Source organism: Salminus brasiliensis, chromosome 10, assembly GCF_030463535.1.
Source record: "Salminus brasiliensis chromosome 10, fSalBra1.hap2, whole genome shotgun sequence".
NCBI classification, from domain to species: Eukaryota; Metazoa; Chordata; class Actinopteri; order Characiformes; family Bryconidae; genus Salminus; species Salminus brasiliensis.
In genome coordinates, this window is record NC_132887.1 from 40,899,803 (window position 1) to 40,921,824 (window position 22,022).

A 22,022-nucleotide genomic window follows, 5' to 3' on the forward strand; every position below is an offset into this window, starting at 1 on the left:
GTGCCACTGGCTGCAACACAACCCTAAAAGCCCATGCTTCACAGTTGGCAAGGCGATCTTTTCATGTAATGCAGTTTCTTGTTTTCTCAAAACATGTTTATTTTTCACTTCATTAGTCCATCAGCACTTGTTTCCAAACCTCATCAGGCTTCTCTAGGTGTTCCCTTTGTCTTGGCCTCCACAGTTCCCCTGAACGGATATTTAATTAACCTATCCGTCTACTAGCATGGAATGACAGAACACACGTTTACGGTAAGTTACTGTTTTTGCGTCTTTATTCCCAAACAACAATAATGTACATACTTTGATATAGCTTATCAAATATTAATGGACATTCCTCAAAGCTATAAAAACAGGGCAGTAAAGTATAAAACAGATAAAAAGACACATTAGGACAACAAACAGAAATACAGAGCGAAACACAGAGGTCTCAGAGACGCCGGTTTCTAATGTCTGCTGTAAAATCGTTTACAGAAAGTCATTAAGAGACACTTTCCTCATCAATAATGCAGACGGATCTGTCAGAGCAGCTCCGACTGCTCAGGAGCAACACCAACCTCCCCCAGATTCACATGGAGACGCTACTTCTTCAGAGAAGCAGACAGTATACGTTTTTTTTTAACCCGGGACTGCTAATGGTGTTAGCAGTAGCTGCTAATGAGTTTAGCAAAATAGAAGATCGTTTTATAGATCATTTTTAACACTGTAATATAAAAAGATTCGCTGTGGTTCTGTTCCCTTCCATTATATAGAAATGAAGCCAAAACTGTTCGCCATGTTGTCAAATTTGCAACCAGAGTCATGCAACTCATTTGGTAGACCCGCCCCCTTCTCCCAGCCCAAGCCTCAGTGTCTCAGACCGCCTTCACTGAGCTTACAGCACAGAAGCAGAGCACATTTTCCTCCTGGATTCCCAGTTTGTCCATGTTCTAGATACACTAAATATCGTCAGTATATGGGACATCCATTGTTTCTTCTGAAATCAAGGGTATTAAAAGAGTCTCCTGCTTCTGTTGGACTAACTGTCTCTACTGTCCAGAGAAGAAGACTTTCTACTAGATTTTGAATGAGCATGCTGTGAGGATTTGATTGCATTCTGCAATAAACAAGATTATTAGGGAGGGCAGAATGTTGGTTGGATGATTTCCACCCCACCTCATCATCCCCAACTCCCAAAATCATCCCATCCAAACACCAGAGATTGATGGAATGATGGACATATTGTGTATCTCCACCCACAGTTAAGCCCCACCCACTCATACTCCAGTTCTCAGGAGTGTTTCAAAGGGTGGATAACCGTGGCTTAGAAATGAATTATGACAGTTTTATTAACGTAAATCCAAACAAATGTACTTTTAAATGTAGTCAAATACAAGAAGAACGTAGAACACGGTTCTTTAGGCACTGCGCTGGGGCTGGATTAGAGCATTCTCAGTGGTTTTAGAGCTCTAAATTAGTTGAGTCGAGTCAGTCAGCAGAGTTATAAACACACTGTCCAGACAGAGACAGAGGAAATACAATACCTCACACACACACACACACACACACACACACACACACACACACACACACACACACACACACATACTCTGTGGTGGACCTGTGCTCCAGCTGAAAGTCAATAAGCATCTCGTTTCATTTCATGGTCCCCATCGGACGGCATGAACCGGCATATCCAGACTAAATGTCCACTAACCAATCGACCCAAGGAGTGTCCGGTGTCTCTCCGTCTGGGCGACACTCCCATTTTCCCTTCCGTGCCGAGATTTCCGTCTCCTCTCCTCTTTCAGTCCGGAATTTCAGCTGCTGTTATTGATTTACAGTATTTACACGGTACATTTTCAGGTTTGCAATACCACCCCCACCCCCCAGGTCTAGAATGCCCCCCCCCCACAACTTTAAAGCCTCCACAGCTTTATTCAGATGCAAAACATAAATATTAGTCAGTATGAGTGACAGTGCTGGTTTGGGAATAAAGTCAAAAGCCACGCCTCCTTTCTCTCCGTGTGACGTCAGCACTGAAGCCACTCAGGTGTTTCAACCACCTTTGGCCCCAAAAAAAACTTCAATCAGGAACTAAAAGTGCTTTTAACCAGGGACGCAGGAAGCAGAGGTGCTGGGGGGCTGCAGCACCCCCTGGTGTCAGGAATATTTAATTGCAATTACTAAAAAAAATAATCAGCTAAAAACTGAATTTCAGTCTTTCAGAAGTGCCCATCTCTTATTGGTCGGTTTTCAGCAGGTGGTTTTGCAGCCATGCCATACTCCAATGGGTCGTTTTTTTTAGAAGTGCTGATCCTTTATTAGTATCTCCAATTGGTAGCTTTTTAGTCATGCTGATCTTCTATTGGTGGGTTTTCAGCAGTACTAGTCTCCTATAGGTGGATTTTCAGCAGTGCCGATCTCTTATAGGTGACATTGCAGCCATGCCAACCCTCATTGGTGGATTTCTAGCCATGCTGTTCTCCTACATGCTGTCATTTTTAGCCATGCTGGTCTCCTGTTGGTGAGTTTTTTCCCCATGGGCGGAGCTTATATCTTCATTTTGGTCCAAAACTTTACCTCGGTGGACTAGGACCCATTTCCATAGTTCCAAAGGCACTAAACCAGCTGCAGGTTACGCTTGCTGAATAAATAATACTTGCAGATGCATGGCAGGTAGGGGGCGACATCATGGGAAAAGTTGTAGATCAAAGTGGTGCTGCACTTCCTGTTCTCCCAGATGAAAAGGAATCTGTTTAAAAATCAGCGAAAAAATTAACAACCGAAGAGCCTTAGGATTAGCATGTAGCACTAAAGCTATCCAGAACCACATCACTGCTGGTGGAGCGCCGGGTAGCAGATCTGGTTTAACTGGGAGTTGCTGTTTCCGGCTAGAAGCACCGCTGCGCTTTGGGACGATGTGATAGAAGCTTATAGAAGAATCATTCTCCCAATTTCTGCACGTAGTTGACCGGAAAGGACCCATTTCTGGACGGTCTGCCCTCGACGTGCCCGAACTGAAAAGAACACGAGAACATTTATGTTAAAACCTGAGCAGTTTGAGCAGAACTATAACATACATATTATTATTATTATTATCATTAGTAGTATAACTGGTATTAATATTTTTAATCCTGTCATAATCCATGATCTCAGGCTTTCAGGGTACTAAAGTGTGTGTGTGTGTGTGTGTGTGTGTGTGTGTGTGTGTGTGTGTGTGTGTGTGTGTGTGTATACTTACCCACCAGTGTGGATCTTCGGCAGCGGTAACTATGATAATATCGTCCTTACAGAAGGCCAGCTGGTCAGAGCTGACCCCCATGCAGTCCACTAAAGCCCGAACCTTCCTAAGCCGTGGCCTGGCAGAGCTCTAACACACACAGACACACAAAAATGACATATTATAAATATAAAAATTCAAATTCTTATGTATTTATATACCACTTCTAACATCAGACAGCAAAATTATGATATAATTCTTTAAACATATTTAATACAATACTAAATGAAAGGGGCCATATCTTACATTTTATGTAAGGTATGTATCTCCCTGAGCTCCACTTATGGCACTTTGATTGGTTTATTAACTAAAACAATTCATTTTTACCCAACCATCTCTCACCATCTCTCACCATCTCTCACCTCCACTTAGAATTAAACAGCCTTTTTTTGTTACTGCACCTTTAAGACTGACATATGCAAATGTGTTTTTTTCTGATTGGCTGCCCACTACTGTGACAGTCCTTATAACCTTAAACAGGACTGGTGGAGCTGAACTCCTGTTAGCAGAGACGTGTAAACACCACAAACACAAGCAGCTCAGTTAGATACGGGCCCTTAAATTCAGCTCCTTTATAGCGTATGTGTGTAAGACACTCATATTCACGTTCACTACATGGCGTACCATGGCGTTCTTGCGGGATCTGGGTGGTGGCAAGATGAGGGGCACCGGCGCATTAGCGTTAGCATTTGAATTAGCTGTGCTGCTGCTCAGGCTGCAGCTGAGTTCCTCCACACTGCTGCTGGAGCCAGACCCTGGAGAACCAGACCCACACCTTCCGTGTCCACCACCACTACCATTTGTTCGCCGATACGACGTTGTCTTCTCTGAACTACAAACACACACACACACACACACACACAGATGAATAATAAGGTTACATTGTCTCAAAAACAAAGTTCAGGTGTTGGTTCTAGATATCTCCAATAGATGGCAGTAAACTATTATAAGCTCAACATGCAGCTAACGGACCACACAACCACACAGAGAGAAACTGACGGATGGCTGAGGCATCACCGGCGATCGAACCTGTAACCTCCTGATGAAGGAGCCAACTTTTAGACGTCTGTGCCGCTCAGACACCAGTCCTCTAATCTTTCTCGGTTCTCTCAGGTCCTGTAGATATTTTGCATCTTCTCAAGTCCTAAGCCAGCAGTGATATCAGCCTAATGCCCAAAGTGTGTCAGTAAGTAAACAGAGCCAGAAGGGGGCAGTAACTCTTACATGACGGGCCCGATGGAGCCATGTGTCGGGGAAGGCTGTCCCTCCCAGGATACCGTCTGCCTCTTCTGCGCTGTTGTGGCGCGGGGTGAGCGAGGCAGCCCTCCTGATGCTTCCGAGAGTGGGGAGGGGGGGCTATTCTTGAACGAGCCACCGGAGGAGCTGGAGCTGTGGCGGGAATGAGATTCATGCACAGAGAAGCTAATCTGGGGGTCCGAGCGACCTGCGGGAAGACAGAATGAAGTTCAGTTGTCATAGAAACATCAATCAGATGAAAGGTCATTACTGTAAGAGGAAGATAACAATTAGCTGCTGGTGCATCTCTGACCTCTCTGAATGGATTTGGCAGGCAGCGGAGGAGGGGGCATGGAGCCACCAGAAGGGGCGCTGTTGGCCGGTGGGCTGCGGTACAGAAAGTCTACGTTCTGGTAGGTTTTGTTGGTCACGCTGTTGCTGCAGCTCCAGAAACAATGCCCACCACTACCAGCAGGGGGCAGAGGAGACCGCAGGTTTCGGGGTGGGCTGACCTGCATCAGATTAAGATGGATTAAGGTTGAGTGTAAGGTCAAGCTGGGTGTTTCTAATAAAGTGACCAGCGAATGGACGTTCAAGGTAGGTGTTTCTAATAAAATGGCCAGTGAATGGACAATTAGGGTAGGTGTTTCTAATGATGTGGCCAGTAAGTGTAAGGTCAAGCTAGGTGTTTCTAATAAAGTGGCCAGTGAATGGACGTTCAAGGTAGGTGTTTCTAATAAAGTGGCCAGTGTAGAACTCTCTTTTTGATCATATGTGTTATGTAAACAGTGTGGGAGACCAACCCTCTCATCCAGGTCATCCTCGCTGTCGTATATGTCCTGTGGAGTTTCCCACATGTACTCAACATGGATCTGGGAGTTAAACTTCCCACTGTGAGCCAACTCCAGCTGAAAACACACACACACACACACACACACACACACACACACACACACACACACACACACACACACACACACACACACACACACACACACACACACACACACACACACACACACACATTTCCAGTGAATATTGAAGCTGATCTGGTCCTCAATGCAGCATTCACAGCACAGGCATTTGAACAGTTGCTAGGTCAGGACACTAGGTGGTGCTGTGTGCCTGTGTTTACTGTTTCATTGCCCAGGCCAGTGGGACACTGTCTCCATGTGTTCCCTGTCGGTGGAGGGTTTAATGTGAGGTCAAACTTACCAGCTCCACACACTGTGTGTGCTGCAGTCTCTTAGCGATGTCCAGCGCGGTCTCACCAACTGAGTTTACTGAGAGAGAGAGAGAGAGAGAGAGAGAGAGAGAGAATGTTTACAATAAGGAAGCAAAGGAACTCTGTACTAGTCCTGTACTTCCATTACCCAATTAAACACAGTGATACTGTACCACAACCCCCTCTAACTCTTACCTTGCCACTTTATTAGAAACACTTCTACACCTACTCTATATTGAGACACCTGCTCTTTATTGTATCTTCTGAAATCAAGGAGAAGGAGGTCTCTCTACCATCTACTAGATTTTAGAGGAGCACTGTTGTATACCCCTCTAGCCCTCGCCTGGCATTAGGAAGCATGGTGCCAACAGGTTCATAATGTTGATCTGCTCCAGAGAGTCCTATTTTATTGGCAGTACTTCTTCTCTACAGGGACTAGACAAGCTGTGTGTGTGCATTTGCACATCTGTATCAGCAATGGGTGCAGCTTAAAGTAGCTGAATGCAGTCATTAGTAGTACTTTTGTACATATAGTGTATCTTGTGCTTCCATTCACTGGCTAAAATGGAGAGGTTTCCAATAAAGTGGACAGGGACTGTGTGTGTGTGTATGTGTGTGTGTGTGTGTGTGTGTGTGTGTGTGTGTGTGTACCTGTGTGTAAGGTAGCCTTTCCCTTGAGCAGCAGTTTTAAACACTCTGGTTTGTTGAACGTTGTGCTGTAGTGCAGAGCTGTGTTTCCATCTACCGTCTTCTTCTCCAGACAGCCACTGTGAAGAGCACACACACACACACACACACACACGTTAAAACGGGTGGGGCACAGCCACAGATCCTGCCCTACACACACACACACACTCACCAGTTCTGTGTGAGGAAATCAACCAGAGCCAAAGAGCTTTTCTCTGCTAAACGCACCGCCAAGTGGAGAGGAGTCTCCTTCAGATCCTAGAGAGAGAGAGAGAGCAAGAGATAGAAAGTGAGATAGAGAGAGAGAGAGAGAGAGAGTGCGAGAGAGAGATATAGAGATAGAGAGATAAAAGATTTTGATGGTTTAAATAATTTCTTGAAAACAATGATTCATCAAAACTGTGTGTGTGTGTCTGTGTGTGTGTGTGTGTGTGTGTGTGACATAATATGAGCTGCTTAGATTAGTCACAGTCTCAAAACTCTTACAACAACAAAGAGATTTAACTCCAACACACACACACACACACACACACACACACACACACACACACACACACACACACACACACACACACACACACACACTGCGTTGGGATTTCATGGTTCCTGAGTGGAGGAGGCCAAAGCAGATCTGATTAGAGACGAAGGATGGAGAGGAAACGTGGGATTAAAGGAGCGAGAGTGAGAGAGTGTATGACGGTAGGGGAAGTGATGTCATCACTGTAATGAATGACTGCAGTGAGAGGAACGCTGGAGGAGCAGTCAAGCCATAAATCACACACTCCTACGGCCAACACACACAGCCCCAACTGCCCCCGACCCACCCACCACACAACCCACCCACCCCATTTACAGCCCCCCCCCATGGCCCTGATGGAAGGTTTATCCCCAGAACACACGCCTGACTAATCCAGCGGAAGCCCCTCCACGCGCTGACCGCAAGGGGCAGAGAGCGAGGAGGGGGGGGTGGGATTGCGGTGTTTGGGTCACTCTGTGTTTTTCTGAAAGCTAAAAAAGCAAGTAGCTTCTAACTGTGAGTCTTACTGTTGCCTAGCAACAACAGCATCCCACCACCTGTCAATCAACTGTATTTTTACTACTAATGTTATTAAAGCCTCTGATAGTCTGTATGTTTGTGTGTGTGTGTGGGTGTGTGTGTGTGTGTGTCACCTGATCAGGTATAGCTGCAGGTCTGGCCAGGTCCTCTCCCTCAGCGTAGAGCTGCAGTAAGGCTGTGAGGTCTCTGGACTTCACAGCGTCGTACACACGCAGAGACTCCGGCTGTTCCTTAGGCAACACATACCGCCTCTCCACGTACTTCGCTGTGATATACTCCTTACGGGCATTCCTGATACACACACACACACACACACACACACACACACACACATATACACACACACATTAAAATACATGCTTCACATGTAATATTAATACACAAAATTCTATTATCCACATGAATCTATGTATCATACATACACTGTATGGACAAAGGTATTGGGACACCTGCTCATTCATTGTTTCTTATGAAGTCAAGAGTATTAAAAGAGCTGATCCTGCTTTTGTTGGGAGTAACTGTCTCTACTGTCTACTGAGCTCCTCCACCATCATTCCAGAGAACACAGTTCTTCCACTGCTCCACAGCTCAATGTTGGGGGGCTTTATACCCCTCTAGCCCATGCCTGGCATTAAGAGGCATGGTGCCAATAGCTTCATGATGTTGATCTGCTCCAGAGCGTCCTCTCCACAGGGACTAGACAAGCTGTGTGTGTGCATTTGCACATTTTTGTCAGCAATGGGTGCAGCTTAAAGTAGCTGAATGCATTCATTAGAAGGGGTGTCCACAAACATTTGGTCATGTAGTGTATGTAAGTGCCTATAATGCAATAATAATAATAATAATAATAATATGTCCCATGTATATGCATTAATACCATATATTTTATAGGTTCAAATCTGAAGTTGTGAAACTCACATGTCGCTGGTTGGTAGAGGTTTTATTGAGTCATCTCGAAGGTTGGCCTCCAGGACGTCATTAAACCTGCTGTTACCGATACTTACTGCCAGCTGTGAGGAAACACAGCAGGAAACACCAGCACAAATCAGACTAAGCCAACTTTCAGCTCTGCCCGAATACTTTACTGAAACATCCTCTCCTGGATTCTGCTGATCTGCTACTCATGTGGATCCATCAGCTAGTCAGCTCTGCCAGTAGATTTACTGAGACCATGAGATCCAGATCAGCAGAATCCAGGAGAGCAGATCATTCATTGATGTGTTCATATTCAGTTACAGTGTGTGTGTGTGTGTGTGTGTGTGTGTGTGTGTGTATGTGTGTGTGTGTGTTTACCAGCAGTTCTGATGTGCTCAGCATGTCGAGTGTAAGTGACTGAATGCGTGAGTAATGAACTCCGAGCTCTCTGTGGATTCCGGAGCACTCGATACAGGTCAGGATGCCCAGGTTAGTGGAGAGCCAGCTGGGGTCTGCGGGGGAAACGAGAGAGATTTAGAGAAACATCAAACAAATATTAGAAAAAAAAACAAGTTTAATACTACAGTTAGCTCCGCCCACACTGTCTGATTGGTTCTGTGTTGTCATGTCTCATAATAGCTGCTTAATAAACTGCCTGAACTACTCTCCAGGTTCTTCACAGAGAGATGAGGAGAAAGCACAGAGAACCCTAAAAACCCTGAAACCCAAACATCATCCTGGTCCAGAACAGAACCCGGAGCTGTGTGTTTACTAACAAACAGAACCGCAAACAAAAGCAGGGATGTGCTTCATTGGGGCCTAGCCAGAGTCTAACCAGATGGGTCGGTATTACGTCACTGCCTGGCCTTATGTGTGAATCAGCAGAAACATCCACCTTGTTCTTCCACTGCTCCACAGCTCAATGCTGGGGGGCTTTATACCCCTCACACGTCTGGCATGAGGCAGCATGGTGACTTAGGGTCCTGTGATCACGACTGCTGCAGAGCTCCAGATTATACAGCTGTATGATTAGACACCTTAAAGCAGATAACTTACTCGGTAGAAAGGTGTCCAGATACTTTTGGACAGACTGTGTATTGGCTGGAAAGTAGTGATAGATGAGTTCAGTCTTGTAGAACCTTCAACTGACCGAGCTCGGTCTCATGTAGGTGTGTGAATGCACCAGTGAGAGTGTGTGTATGTGTGTGTTATAATGAAAGCCGGATGCTGATAGGGGCTTGACTGTGTGTGTGTGTTGTGTGTGTGTGTGTTAGAGAGATGAGAAGCATGTGTTATTAGGGGCTTGTCCTGGCCTGTTGTTTCTTCTATGTCCACCCCACTTTCATTCCATTCACACCCCTATCTCTCTCTCTCTCTCTCTCTCTCTCTCTCATCTCTCTTCTCTCAGAGAGAGAGAGAGAGAGAGAGAGAGAGATAGGGGTGTGAATGGAATGAAAGTGGGGTGGACATAGAAGAAACAACAGGCCAGGACAAGCCCCTAATAACACATGCTTCTCATTATATAACACACACACACACACACACACACAGTCAAGCCCCTCTCAGCATCCGGCTTTCATTATAACACACACATACACACACTCTCACTGGTGCATTCACACACCTACATGAGACCGAGCTCCGGTCAGTTGAAGGTTCTACAAGACTGAACTCATCTATCACTACTTTCCAGCCAATACACAGTCTGTCCAAAAGTATCTGGACACCCTTTCTACCGAGTAAGTTCATCTGCTTTAAGGTGTCTAATCATACAGCTGTATAATCTCTGGAGCTCTGCAGCAGTCGTGATCACAGGACCCCTAAAGTCACCATGCTGCCTCATGCCAGACGTGTGAGGGGTATAAAGCCCCCCAGCATTGAGCTGTGGAGCAGTGGAAGAACCGTGTTCCCTGGAATGATGGTGGTGGAGCTCCATCCAGTACTTTTGGATGGGATGAGTTGGAGAGTCTGACCTCACTGCTGCTCTCGCTCTCGGAGGTGGTTGGGTGGTTCTTGCAGCTGCTGAGCTGCCCTTTGCTAATTCCTCAGCTAACAGGGAAAAGGTCAAAAGGTCAGCTTACGGGTCACCAGGTCAAAGCTCCTCCTCTCCTCTGGGTTCGGCCGCACCTGACAGGTGAGCAGGTTGAGTTTAGCTGGAGGCCTGTTGATCTGAGAGAGAAATGGGGGGGTGTTGTAGTTGTTGTGTGATACGTCTATATTATCATATTTCATTAGAATGGATAATATTATGTATCAGTAATATAGTGTGTGTGTGTGTGTGTGTGTGTGTGTGTGCGCTCACTGTGCTGTGAGAGATGGTCAGGCAGCCATATTTGACCCCACACTTCCTCTTCTGCCACACCTTCCTGATCCTGTAAAACATGAAGAAAACCCCTGTGAAAACTGTTCGCCATGGCAACCAACATCACTAACATCAAATGTAGGTATTGTGATATACACTGAGGAGGCGGAGCTACAGTCTCTCATTAGGGTGAATATTAATAACGCTCTAAATGTAGGTACTGTGATATACACTGAGGAGGCGGAGCTACAGTCTCTCTAGGGTGAATATTAATAACGCTCTAAATGTAGGTATTGTGATATACACTGAGGAGGAGGAGCTACAGTCTCTCATTAGGGTGAATATTAATAACGCTCTAAATGTAGGTATTGTGATATACACTGAGGAGGCGGAGCTACAGCCTCTCTAGGGTGAATATTAATAAAGCTCTAAATGTAGGTATTGTGATATACACTGAGGAGGAGGAGCTACAGCCTCTCATTAGGGTGAATATTAATAACGCTCTAAATGTAGGTATTGTGATATACGCTGAGGAGGAGGAGCTACAGTCTCTCATTAGGGTGAATATTAATAACTCTAAATGTAGGTATTGTGATATACACTGAGGAGGCGGAGCTACAGTCTCTCATTAGGGTGAATATTAATAACGCTCTAAATGTAGGTATTGTGATATACGCTGAGGAGGCGGAGCTACAGTCTCTCATTAGGGTGAATATTAATAACGCTCTAAATGTACGTATTGTGATATACACTGAGGAGGCGGAGCTACAGTCTCTCATTAGGGTGAATATTAATAACGCTCTAAATGTAGGTATTGTGATATACACTGAGGAGGCGGAGCTACAGTCTCTCATTAGGGTGAATATTAATAACGCTCTAAATGTAGGTATTGTGATATACACTGAGGAGGCGGAGCTACAGTCTCTCATTAGGGTGAATATTAATAACGCTCTAAATGTAGGTATTGTGATATACACTGAGGAGGAGGAGCTACAGTCTCTCATTAGGGTGAATATTAATAACGCTCTAAATGTAGGTATTGTGATATACACTGAGGAGGAGGAGCTACAGTCTCTCATTAGGGTGAATATTAATAACGCTCTAAATGTAGGTATTGTGATATACACTGAGGAGGAGGAGCTACAGTCTCTCATTAGGGTGAATATTAATAACGCTCTAAATGTAGGTATTGTGATATACACTGAGGAGGAGGAGCTACAGTCTCTCATTAGGGTGAATATTAATAACTCTAAATGTAGGTATTGTGATATACACTGAGGTTAGGCTGGACACTGATCTGTGGGAGTCGTGTTGTTTACTGTGCTGGAACACACTCGAAGTGAGTCAGCAAAAGTTTGAACCACAGATGGTCTGATCTCAGTGCGTTCACATCCTTCCACTGAGATCAGACAGTGTGTGTGTGTGTGTGTTATTGTGGGCTTCGTTTGGAGAGTGTGTGAGTCTAGACCCCAGCCAGAGTTCAAACCATACTTAATGAAGAACAGCTGAGTCTGACACACACACACACACACACAGCTCTGTGCAATGCCAGCTGTAGCCCCCATCTTCCCCCTCCGCTCAAGGCCAAACCTCGCTGACCCAACAAACACGAACAGGAACATTTGGCTTCAGGAGATTTGGAAAAAGAACCAAATAAACCAAGCCAAGTGCAGCGGTGTGAATAGCGGAGAACATTCTAGAACAATCAGAATATGGCAGAACATTTACAGTGTTGATAGAGGAGAACCTTCTAGAACTGTGAATAATAGGAGAACAGTTTAGAACAGTGTGAGCAGGGCAGAGCAGTCACAGTGTGAATGAGGGGAGACGTTCTTCCTCACCCGTCACTCTTCTTCAGGAGAAATCCGGATTTCTCTGTGCCGTACTTCTTGTTGCCCTGTGGCTGGTGGATGCTGTAGCCATGGCCCGAATTCTTCCTGTTCATGTACTCCTACAAAGACAGTCATCATCATCAACCGAATCACCATCGCCATCATCATCACAGTCACCATCATCACCATTACCACTATTATCATCCCCACCATCACCATCACCAACATCACTACTGTCTCCATCATCACCATCACCAACATCGCTACTGTCTCCATCATCACCAACATCAACATCGCTACTGTCTCCATCATCACCAACATCAACATCAACAGTGCTATAACCTCCATCATCACCAACATCAACATCGCTACTGTCTCCATCATCACCAACATCAACATCACTACTGTCTCCATCATCACCATCACCAACATCAACAGTGCTATAACCTCCATCATCACCAACATCAACATCGCTACTGTCTCCATCATCACCAACATCAACATCAACAGTGCTATAACCTCCATCATCACCATCACCAACATCGCTACTGTCTCCATCATCACCAACATCAACATCGCTACTGTCTCCATCATCACCAACATCAACATCAACAGTGCTATAACCTCCATCATCACCAACATCAACATCGCTACTGTCTCCATCATCACCAACATCAACATCGCTACTGTCTCCATCATCACCAACATCAACATCAACAGTGCTATAACCTCCATCATCACCAACATCAACATCGCTACTGTCTTCATCATCACCATCACCATCATCTCATCAACCACTACATCAACATCACCTCCATCACCAACATCAACATTGCTATAACCTCCATCATCACCATCATGACTAATATCACCACCAACCATCACATTTATCATCTGTATCATCAATAAAGTGCAGTACGGTCTGAACTTGCCTCTTTGCCGTCCACCTGTAGCTGACTCCTGAGAGAGTCTCGGAGCTGAGAGAGCTGCTTCGCTTCCTCATCCTGGTCCTGACGAACCTGTGAAGAAGACAAAAAAAAAACGCTAAAGCTCTTCCCCCCACAAACACATCTGATTGGCTGTGACCACATCTGGGGTGCTATAAGGTCATGGAAACCAAGGTGAATACACAGTGCCTGGCCACTTTATCAGAAACACCTTCTTTGTGGCAGACCTAAGAAATCACAGTACACCGTTTCCATCACCACTTTATCATCACATAGCTGGAGCGCCTGGGAGCTGGGCGGCTCAGAACCAGGTTATAAAAATGTCCATCTGATCCAACTCAGATGGATGGATTCAGACGGTTGGACTCAGACGGCTAGATTCAGAGAGCTGGATTTAGACGGCTAGATTCAGAGAGCTAGATTCAGAGAGCTGGATTTAGACGGCTAGATTCAGAGAGCTGGACTCAGACGGTTGGACTCAGACAGTTGGACTCAGACGGCTGGATACAGACGGTTGGATTTAGACGGCTAGATTCAGAGAGCTGGACTCAGACGGTTGGACTCAGACGGCTAGATTCAGAGAGCTGGACTCAGACGGTTGGACTCAGACGGTTGGATTTAGACGGCTAGATTCAGAGAGCTGGACTCAGACGGTTGGACTCAGACGGCTAGATTCAGAGAGCTGGACTCAGACGGTTGGACTCAGACGGTTGGATTTAGACGGCTAGATTCAGAGAGCTGGACTCAGACGGTTGGACTCAGACGGTTGGACTCAGACGGTTGGACTCAGACGGTTGGACTCAGACGGTTGGACTCAGACGGTTGGATTTAGACGGCTAGATTCAGAGAGCTGGACTCAGACGGTTGGACTCAGACGGTTGTGCTTTTTGGAGAACCTGAGATGAGGAGTTCTGATCCGCAGTTCTTAATACGTTCTTTTCTGTCTCTTGTGTTTTGATTATGATTCAATTAAAAGAAGGCAAGTCTCCACAGGACCCGTGTGTTGTCAGAAGCGTCGCCCAAACCAGTTCCTCAGACAAATTCCTCCCTCCACCAGATCAGTTCAAACACGCCTCGCCTCACACACACTCTCTACCACCTCACACACACATTTAAACACACACCAGCTTTCAAGAGAAACTGGATGCTTAGACACCGAAGTTCTCCAAAATTGTGTAACACCACAGTTCCCGGAAAATACTGTAGCATATTAATACTGTTCATTACTGTTCATTTACTAGCTTCACTAGCACTTTAGCGCTTTCCCTCAGGAATAGGGCTTTAGCTTGTTATAAACACTGCAAATGATGCTAATTAATCTTCCTGAAAAGCGCATTGCTGTATAATAACACTCACGACTAGCATCAAGGCTAAGCTCAAACAACGAGAACGTAAAACTAATACACTATATTTTCTTCTCAGCTGAATTTCAAAGTAATACTGTAATATTACTGAGGAAAAATTCAATTATCAAATTAAAAGAAAATCAGCACATCTGACCCACTGGATTTGAAGAATAACTATTAAAAGTTGGCAACGCTGTAGCAGCTAGCGTGTTAGCTCAAAGCTAAGGCTTTAGCTTTAAAAATGAAGTTTAGTAAATGGTTTAATTAAACTTGTATTCATAATATTGGAGATATTTTAGTAACTCTGTAGACGGATATGTAAACGTGTCTCACTTCCTAATAAACATCTAATGTCGTAGCCCTGAAAAGCGAGAGCTCAGCTAACCAAAGCCAGGCCCGTACGACAGTGAGAACAGTATTAAGACGCTATACTGTAGTGATACTTCAGAAATACTGTTCAAGAAATACAAACTAGCTTTCTTTGAATATATATAAATATTTTATTTATTTATTTATTTTTTCTCTCCAAAGAAAGCTAGTGTGTTAGCTCAGGGCTAGGGCTTTAGCCTGCAGTTAGCATGTTAATCTATCATAGCTAGCGGTTGGCACAGTAGTAGCAGTAGTTCAGGGCTAAGATCAGGCTAAACTCCACTGTCTGTGATTAATACTGTACTAAGAAGATAAACATCTGTGGATCCGAGGAGATCCTACAGCAGTTTCTACAGGATTCCTCAACAATCATCTCCATAAATCCTCACAATTATAGAACATTTAGGTATTCTTGTGTATTGGATATTATATAAACACAGAATATTAATATTATTGAAGCTACTGTTTAATTTTATATAACACATAAATAATATTTAATAATGTACATAATATCCTATATAATTTTATTCCAGGTCATTTTGGAGCTTTTCTATCGGTCTATTCATCACAACATTCTGATCTAATATATTATATTATATATTTAGTGAGTGGATTTGTTTATAAGGTATTAGCATGTGGTTAACTTTCTCAGGCCCTCTGAATGGGTAACTCCTGTATTGCAGATGTGTGTGTTTTTTCGGCGGCACAGTAGAAAACAAGAAGGAGCTGCTTCACAATCAATATTTAATCACAAACTAAGGCTTATGTGGTTATCTCCATTACAAAGTCATCTTTAATCACACACTACAGGCTTAGAAATCCAGACTACTTCCTCATACTCAAAAGCCAACACTCCCCCACACACACTCCCACACACATAAACACGTATCTCAAACGCCATCAGCCCTCAACGGTGGATTTACACCACAATTCCTTATTACCCTGCTTCCGTATGTGTGTGTGTGTGTGTGTGTGTGTGTGTGTGGTGGGGAGGGGAGTGAAAACTTCCCGCTTTCAGCAGGTGAGGCTTAAACTCTGAGTCACTGAGCCAGAAAAAAATGCAGAAATCCCACACACTGCTGCTCCCCCCACTAACACACTACCATACACCCCCTCAGACCACCCGCAGGGTGTACAGCACATCACTGACAACCTCCCTCAACCCACTAGCGCCCTCATCTAGTGCACATGAGCAGAAATCTGAGGATATTTTCATTTTAGGTAAAAACGTTTACGTTATGACAATTTCATTTAAATTTAATTCATTGTTGTTTTTTAACAAAACAATTAATCAAATTCATTTATGGAGAACAGTGTAGCATCATAAATGGGTTTAGAGTAACACTGTAAATGGGTGTAGTGTAACCATGGAAATAGATGCAGTGTAAAACTGTGAATGGGTGTAGTGTAACCATGGAAATGGATGCAGCGTAACACTGTAAATGGGTGTAGTGTAACTAGATCTCTCTCTCTCTCTCTCTCACACACACACACACACACACACACACACACACACACACACACACACAGCGTTATTACCGTGTGAACGGATGCTGCCAGCTTTTCCACAAACGGACTGAGATTTTCAGCAGCTTTCAATCCATCCTGGAAAAAACTAAGATAGAAACAAGAATGTCAACTCAATCTTATCACCACAGACATCACACACAGATACAAATAAAGACACACACACACACACACACACACACAGATACACACACACACAGATACACAGACGTATGTAGGTCAGTATACGGACGACACAATCTGGTATTGAATCCTAAAAACAGCAGCTATTGTTGGGCTGAAGCTGAGCTGTGTCCGTGTGTGTGTGTGTGTGTGTGTGTCTGTGTGTGTGTGTGTGTGTGTGCGTGTTTGGGTGATGCATTAACAATGCGAGTGTGTTCAGTGTCGGATGAACGAGTGAAACAGGAATTCTACATTATCTCTCACAGCCAGATTCCGGGAAGTGCCTTTACTCCAAAAACCTTTAACTCCGTGTGTCTCACACTGAAGCCAGTCTGAATGGTCACTGTTGGAGTTCAGAGTAAAACCCTGTTGTGTCTCAATCAGCGTCTCCCAGTTTCACCACTACTGTAAACACTGCGTCCCCTCCATTAAGCCTTTAACCCTTAAAGACCTGGACGTGGACCCTTACTCACCATCAAACCACATCACATCCATATGAGTTTCTGATTCAGTAATACCTATTAGTACAGTAGATACTGAATCATTTATTGTAGATACTGCATTATTTATGGTGATTATTGAATCATTTATTGTAGAAACGGGATCATTTATTGTATACACAAAAATCAGACACTGTTTCCTGAGGTTCCTGAATTTCAGGTCTTAGAACTGAAACTAAAAACTGAAAGTTTAACAAACACTAAGCTAGCTGAATAAAACCTGACTGAATATTGTGTGTATAAATGCAGGTGTGTGTGTGTGTGTGTGTGTGTGTGTGTTTACAGACATACTTGAGCTGGGCTTGGAAGTATTTGATCAGGCTCTGGAGCAGATCTGGACCCTGACGCATCTTTATCTCCTGAACTTTCAGCAAGTACTGCAGAACAGAGAGGAAGAACCGTTACACACACACACACACACACACACACATTTACATACTAACACACACAGCTGGAGAGAAGATGTTAAACCAGGATTCCCCATATCTCTCTCTCTCTCTCTCTCTCTCTCCATCTCTCTCTGTCTCTCTCTCTCTGTCTCTCTCTCTGTCTCTCTCTCTGTCTCTGTCTCTGTCTCTGTCTATCTATCTATCAGTCTGTCTGTCTCTCTCTCTCTCTGTCTGTCTCTATCTGTCTGTCTGTCTCTGTCCTTTATTTCCATCCTTTACCACGGCTGGGTTCAGCAGTGCAGCTAAAACAGAAATTCCCCTCCACACACACACACACACACACACACACACACACACACACACACACACACACACACACACACACAAACACACACAAACACACACACCTCACACATCTGCAGCTGGAAGGTCCTCCTCTCTCTCTCCATGTCCTCCACTATGTCCGAACCGTCCAGCCGGATCAAACTGGCCTGCTTCTGCCTCTCCCTCTCCAACTTCATTCTGAGAGAGAGAGAGAGAGAGAGAGAGAGAGAGAGAGAGAGAGAGAGAGATAGACAGAGAGAGAGACAGAGAGAGAGAGAGACACATAGAGAGAGAGAGAGATAAAATGTATTAAAGCTCCGATCACATTTCTTAATCATTGTGACCTGTAAAGGGGCGGGACTTAGGGACCTGATCTGCCCTCATCTGCGGTCCCTTCTGTCTCACTACAGTCTCACTACAGATCAAATACACAGTGGACATCGTCTTTATAAACCCCTTCCCAGACTCTGCACCTCCACCCTTCTTTCTGAAGGCCTCTTAAAAAGACAGAGGTTTTCAAGGGGTGTCCTAATTTTTACACATGGCCGTATAGGCCAGAGACACAGACTGAGCTGGACATCTGATGGTAGAGAAACTCACATTTTAACATCGTAATCCTTCCAGCTCCTCTCCATCTGCTTCCTCAGGTCCTGGGAGAGAGACAGACACAGAGATTTACAGACTGACCTTCAGCGGCCCGTAAAGTACGCCACCGAAATCAGCGGCCGACACACTCACCCGTCTGCAAAGTGTCTGCACTTCAGTCCATGTTCTAGATAACAGTGAGTCCTACAGTGTTGGAAACCACATCAGCACGTCTATTAGAGATTACTGAACACCTCCACCCGCTGTGAGGCCTGCAGTCAGCAGCGTGCTGTAAGCTATAGGCTTCCACTACTTACCTACACTATACAGACAAGCTACAGGAGCTGTTCTCATAGCCGTCCTGTTCTAATGAATCTGGAGCCGGTCCCCCTCTGCAGCTCCAGCAGCAGCAGCAGGTCTGGAGCTCTGCTGCAGTTACTGAGTCAGTTGGAGGCTTTTCTGCACTCTGCTCTGAGCTCAGCACTCGGCCCTGACCCCGCTCTGTAACTTTACGTGGTCTGACAGACACTCGGTGGCTGAGCTGCTCTCTGTGAGCTGTTCCTCCTAAACTCTTCCACTGTTCAATAATAACACCACTCACAGCTGATGGAGGAAGACCTAGGAGGGAGGAGATTTCACCAGCTGACTTGTTGTTGTTGTTGTTGTTGGTGCTGTGGTGAAAGGTGCAAAAGCAGCACCACCCTGAAATTAAGACGAGCGCCACGCCTCTTCACCTCTTCATCCAAAAAACTTCAGCTATGTGTCTGCTCCGACCTCACGCCGCAACACACCCAGGCCTAGCGTCTTCTGATCTCACACATGCTGTATTACATTATTACAACACAGCGCCCTACCTCGTACTTCCACTCACTGGCCACTTTATCAGAAACACCTACATTGTGCTTCACACAGTGGCCACTTTATTAGAAACCCCTACCTCATACTTCCACCCACTGGCGACTTTATTAGAAACCCCTACCCTGTGCTTTCACTCACTGGCCACTTTATTAGAAACACCTACCCTGCGCTTCCCCATACTGGCCACCTTATTAGAAACACCTACCCTGTGCTTCCACTCACTGGCCACTTTATTAGAAACCCCTACCCTGTGCTTTCACTCACTGGCCACTTTATTAGAAACCCCTACCCTGTGCTTTCACTCACTGGCCACTTTATTAGAAACCCCTACCCTGTGCTTTCACTCACTGGCCACTTTATTAGAAACACCTACCCTGTGCTTTCACTCACTGGCCACCTTATTAGAAACACCTACCCTGTGCTTTCACTCACTGGCCACTTTATTAGAAACCCCTACCCTGTGCTTTCACTCACTGGCCACTTTATTAAAAAACACCTACCCTGTGCTTCCACACACTGGCCACTTTACTTACCTACACTATACAGACAAGCTACAGGAGCTGTTCTCATAGCCGTCCTGTTCTAATGAATCTGGAGCCGGTCCCCCTCTGCAGCTCCAGCAGCAGCAGCAGGTTTGGAGCTCTGCTGCAGTTACTGAGTCAGTTGGAGGCTTTTCTGCACTCTGCTCTGAGCTCAGCACTCGGCCCTGACCCCGCTCTGTAACTTTACGTGGTCTGACAGACACTCGGTGGCTGAGCTGCTCTCTGTGAGCTGTTCCTCCTAAACTCTTCCACTGTTCAATAATAACACCACTCACAGCTGATGGAGGAAGACCTAGGAGGGAGGAGATTTCACCAGCTGACTTGTTGTTGTTGTTGTTGTTGGTGCTGTGGTGAAAGGTGCAAAAGCAGCACCACCCTGAAATTAAGACGAGCGCCACGCCTCTTCACCTCTTCATCCAAAAAACTTCAGCTATGTGTCTGCTCCGACCTCACGCCGCAACACACCCAGGCCTAGCGTCTTCTGATCTCACACATGCTGTATTACATTATTACAACACAGCGCCCTACCTCGTACTTCCACTCACTGGCCACTTTATCAGAAACACCTACATTGTGCTTCACACAGTGGCCACTTTATTAGAAACCCCTACCTCATACTTCCACCCACTGGCGACTTTATTAGAAACCCCTACCCTGTGCTTTCACTCACTGGCCACTTTATTAGAAACACCTACCCTGCGCTTCCCCATACTGGCCACCTTATTAGAAACACCTACCCTGTGCTTCCACTCACTGGCCACTTTATTAGAAACCCCTACCCTGTGCTTTCACTCACTGGCCACTTTATTAGAAACCCCTACCCTGTGCTTTCACTCACTGGCCACTTTATTAGAAACCCCTACCCTGTGCTTTCACTCACTGGCCACTTTATTAGAAACACCTACCCTGTGCTTTCACTCACTGGCCACCTTATTAGAAACACCTACCCTGTGCTTTCACTCACTGGCCACTTTATTAGAAACCCCTACCCTGTGCTTTCACTCACTGGCCACTTTATTAAAAAACACCTACCCTGTGCTTCCACACACTGGCCACTTTATTGGAAACTCTTTATAGCTTTACAGGTGTGTACAGTTACAGACTGTAGCTCCATCTGTTACTGCAGTAAATCTCACCAGTCTGGTGTCTCGGAGTTCACTCTTCAGGATGCTCTCCAGTGGGAAGGACAGAATACTGTTGAGATTCTGCACCTGCATACACACACACACACACACACACACACACACACACACACACACACATAGAGAGAGAAACACAGCTGCAGTTAACACTTACATCTGAAACCCCTGTCAGATACCGGACCAGTCTTAGAGATGCCTGCACGGTTCGAGAGAGTGTGTGATGGCTTAGGCATGCAGTTATGCATTACCATGCTAATTGGTGTACATAAGCTTCCATTACTTGTTAGCTACATTAGCCTTGTCGAAGCAGAATGTCACACACCAAGACGTGTCCTGGCTGATTGATTATAGTGACATCGCTTTAATAGAAACCCGGCCTTAGTCTGTCTGTCTGAGCCCGTTAGCCCGTGTTCTGGCCAGAAGGACGTCGCTGTGTCCATTTGTTCTTGGTCTCCAGTCAACTTTCCTGTAGAGATGAATGGGCTGCTGCAGCGCGGTGTGCGCCGAGGCCAAGCCGCTTATGGAACAGCAGGACTTTGTGTAAATCTTCCTTTGGAAAGAATGTGTGAGAAAATCCACTCCAGGAAAAATCCACCTCAGTCCATTCAGAGCTAAAAGCGGAGCGTCAGAGCGCAGAAGGTGCAGATTTAGAATAACAGAGGGCAGAAATATAAACCAGGAGACAAACGGACAGTCTGGACGTCTTGTAAATAAATACAGTTCAGTGTTAAAGATCATATAATCCCCCCCCCATCCCCCGTTTATACATGCTGTAAAAACAGCCCAGAATTCACATCATTGCTGTGATGTCACAC

At 45.2% G+C, this 22,022-nt stretch overlaps 1 protein-coding gene across 1 annotated transcript in view; it reads right to left on the reverse strand.

Annotated features, from left to right (window-relative positions):
• Positions 1-257: 257 nt before the first annotated feature.
• The window catches only part of asap3 (ArfGAP with SH3 domain, ankyrin repeat and PH domain 3), a 22,416-nt gene continuing 651 nt past the window's right edge, over positions 258-22,022 (reverse strand). Inside the window, exons 2-22 of the mRNA XM_072688911.1 lie at positions 21,202-21,276; positions 18,681-18,730; positions 18,164-18,278; positions 17,659-17,744; positions 16,718-16,793; positions 13,449-13,535; positions 12,526-12,635; positions 10,685-10,754; positions 10,464-10,551; positions 8,761-8,894; positions 8,386-8,477; positions 7,581-7,758; positions 6,583-6,668; positions 6,375-6,490; positions 5,714-5,781; positions 5,302-5,406; positions 4,812-5,010; positions 4,487-4,706; positions 3,887-4,094; positions 3,228-3,352; positions 258-2,999 (exon numbers count right to left, since the gene is read on the reverse strand). Of these exons, the coding sequence (XP_072545012.1) occupies positions 2,672-2,999; positions 3,228-3,352; positions 3,887-4,094; positions 4,487-4,706; positions 4,812-5,010; positions 5,302-5,406; positions 5,714-5,781; positions 6,375-6,490; positions 6,583-6,668; positions 7,581-7,758; positions 8,386-8,477; positions 8,761-8,894; positions 10,464-10,551; positions 10,685-10,754; positions 12,526-12,635; positions 13,449-13,535; positions 16,718-16,793; positions 17,659-17,744; positions 18,164-18,278; positions 18,681-18,730; positions 21,202-21,276 (2,616 nt within the window). The 3' untranslated portion in view covers positions 258-2,671. The remainder of the gene's footprint in view (positions 3,000-3,227; positions 3,353-3,886; positions 4,095-4,486; positions 4,707-4,811; positions 5,011-5,301; positions 5,407-5,713; positions 5,782-6,374; positions 6,491-6,582; positions 6,669-7,580; positions 7,759-8,385; positions 8,478-8,760; positions 8,895-10,463; positions 10,552-10,684; positions 10,755-12,525; positions 12,636-13,448; positions 13,536-16,717; positions 16,794-17,658; positions 17,745-18,163; positions 18,279-18,680; positions 18,731-21,201; positions 21,277-22,022) is intronic.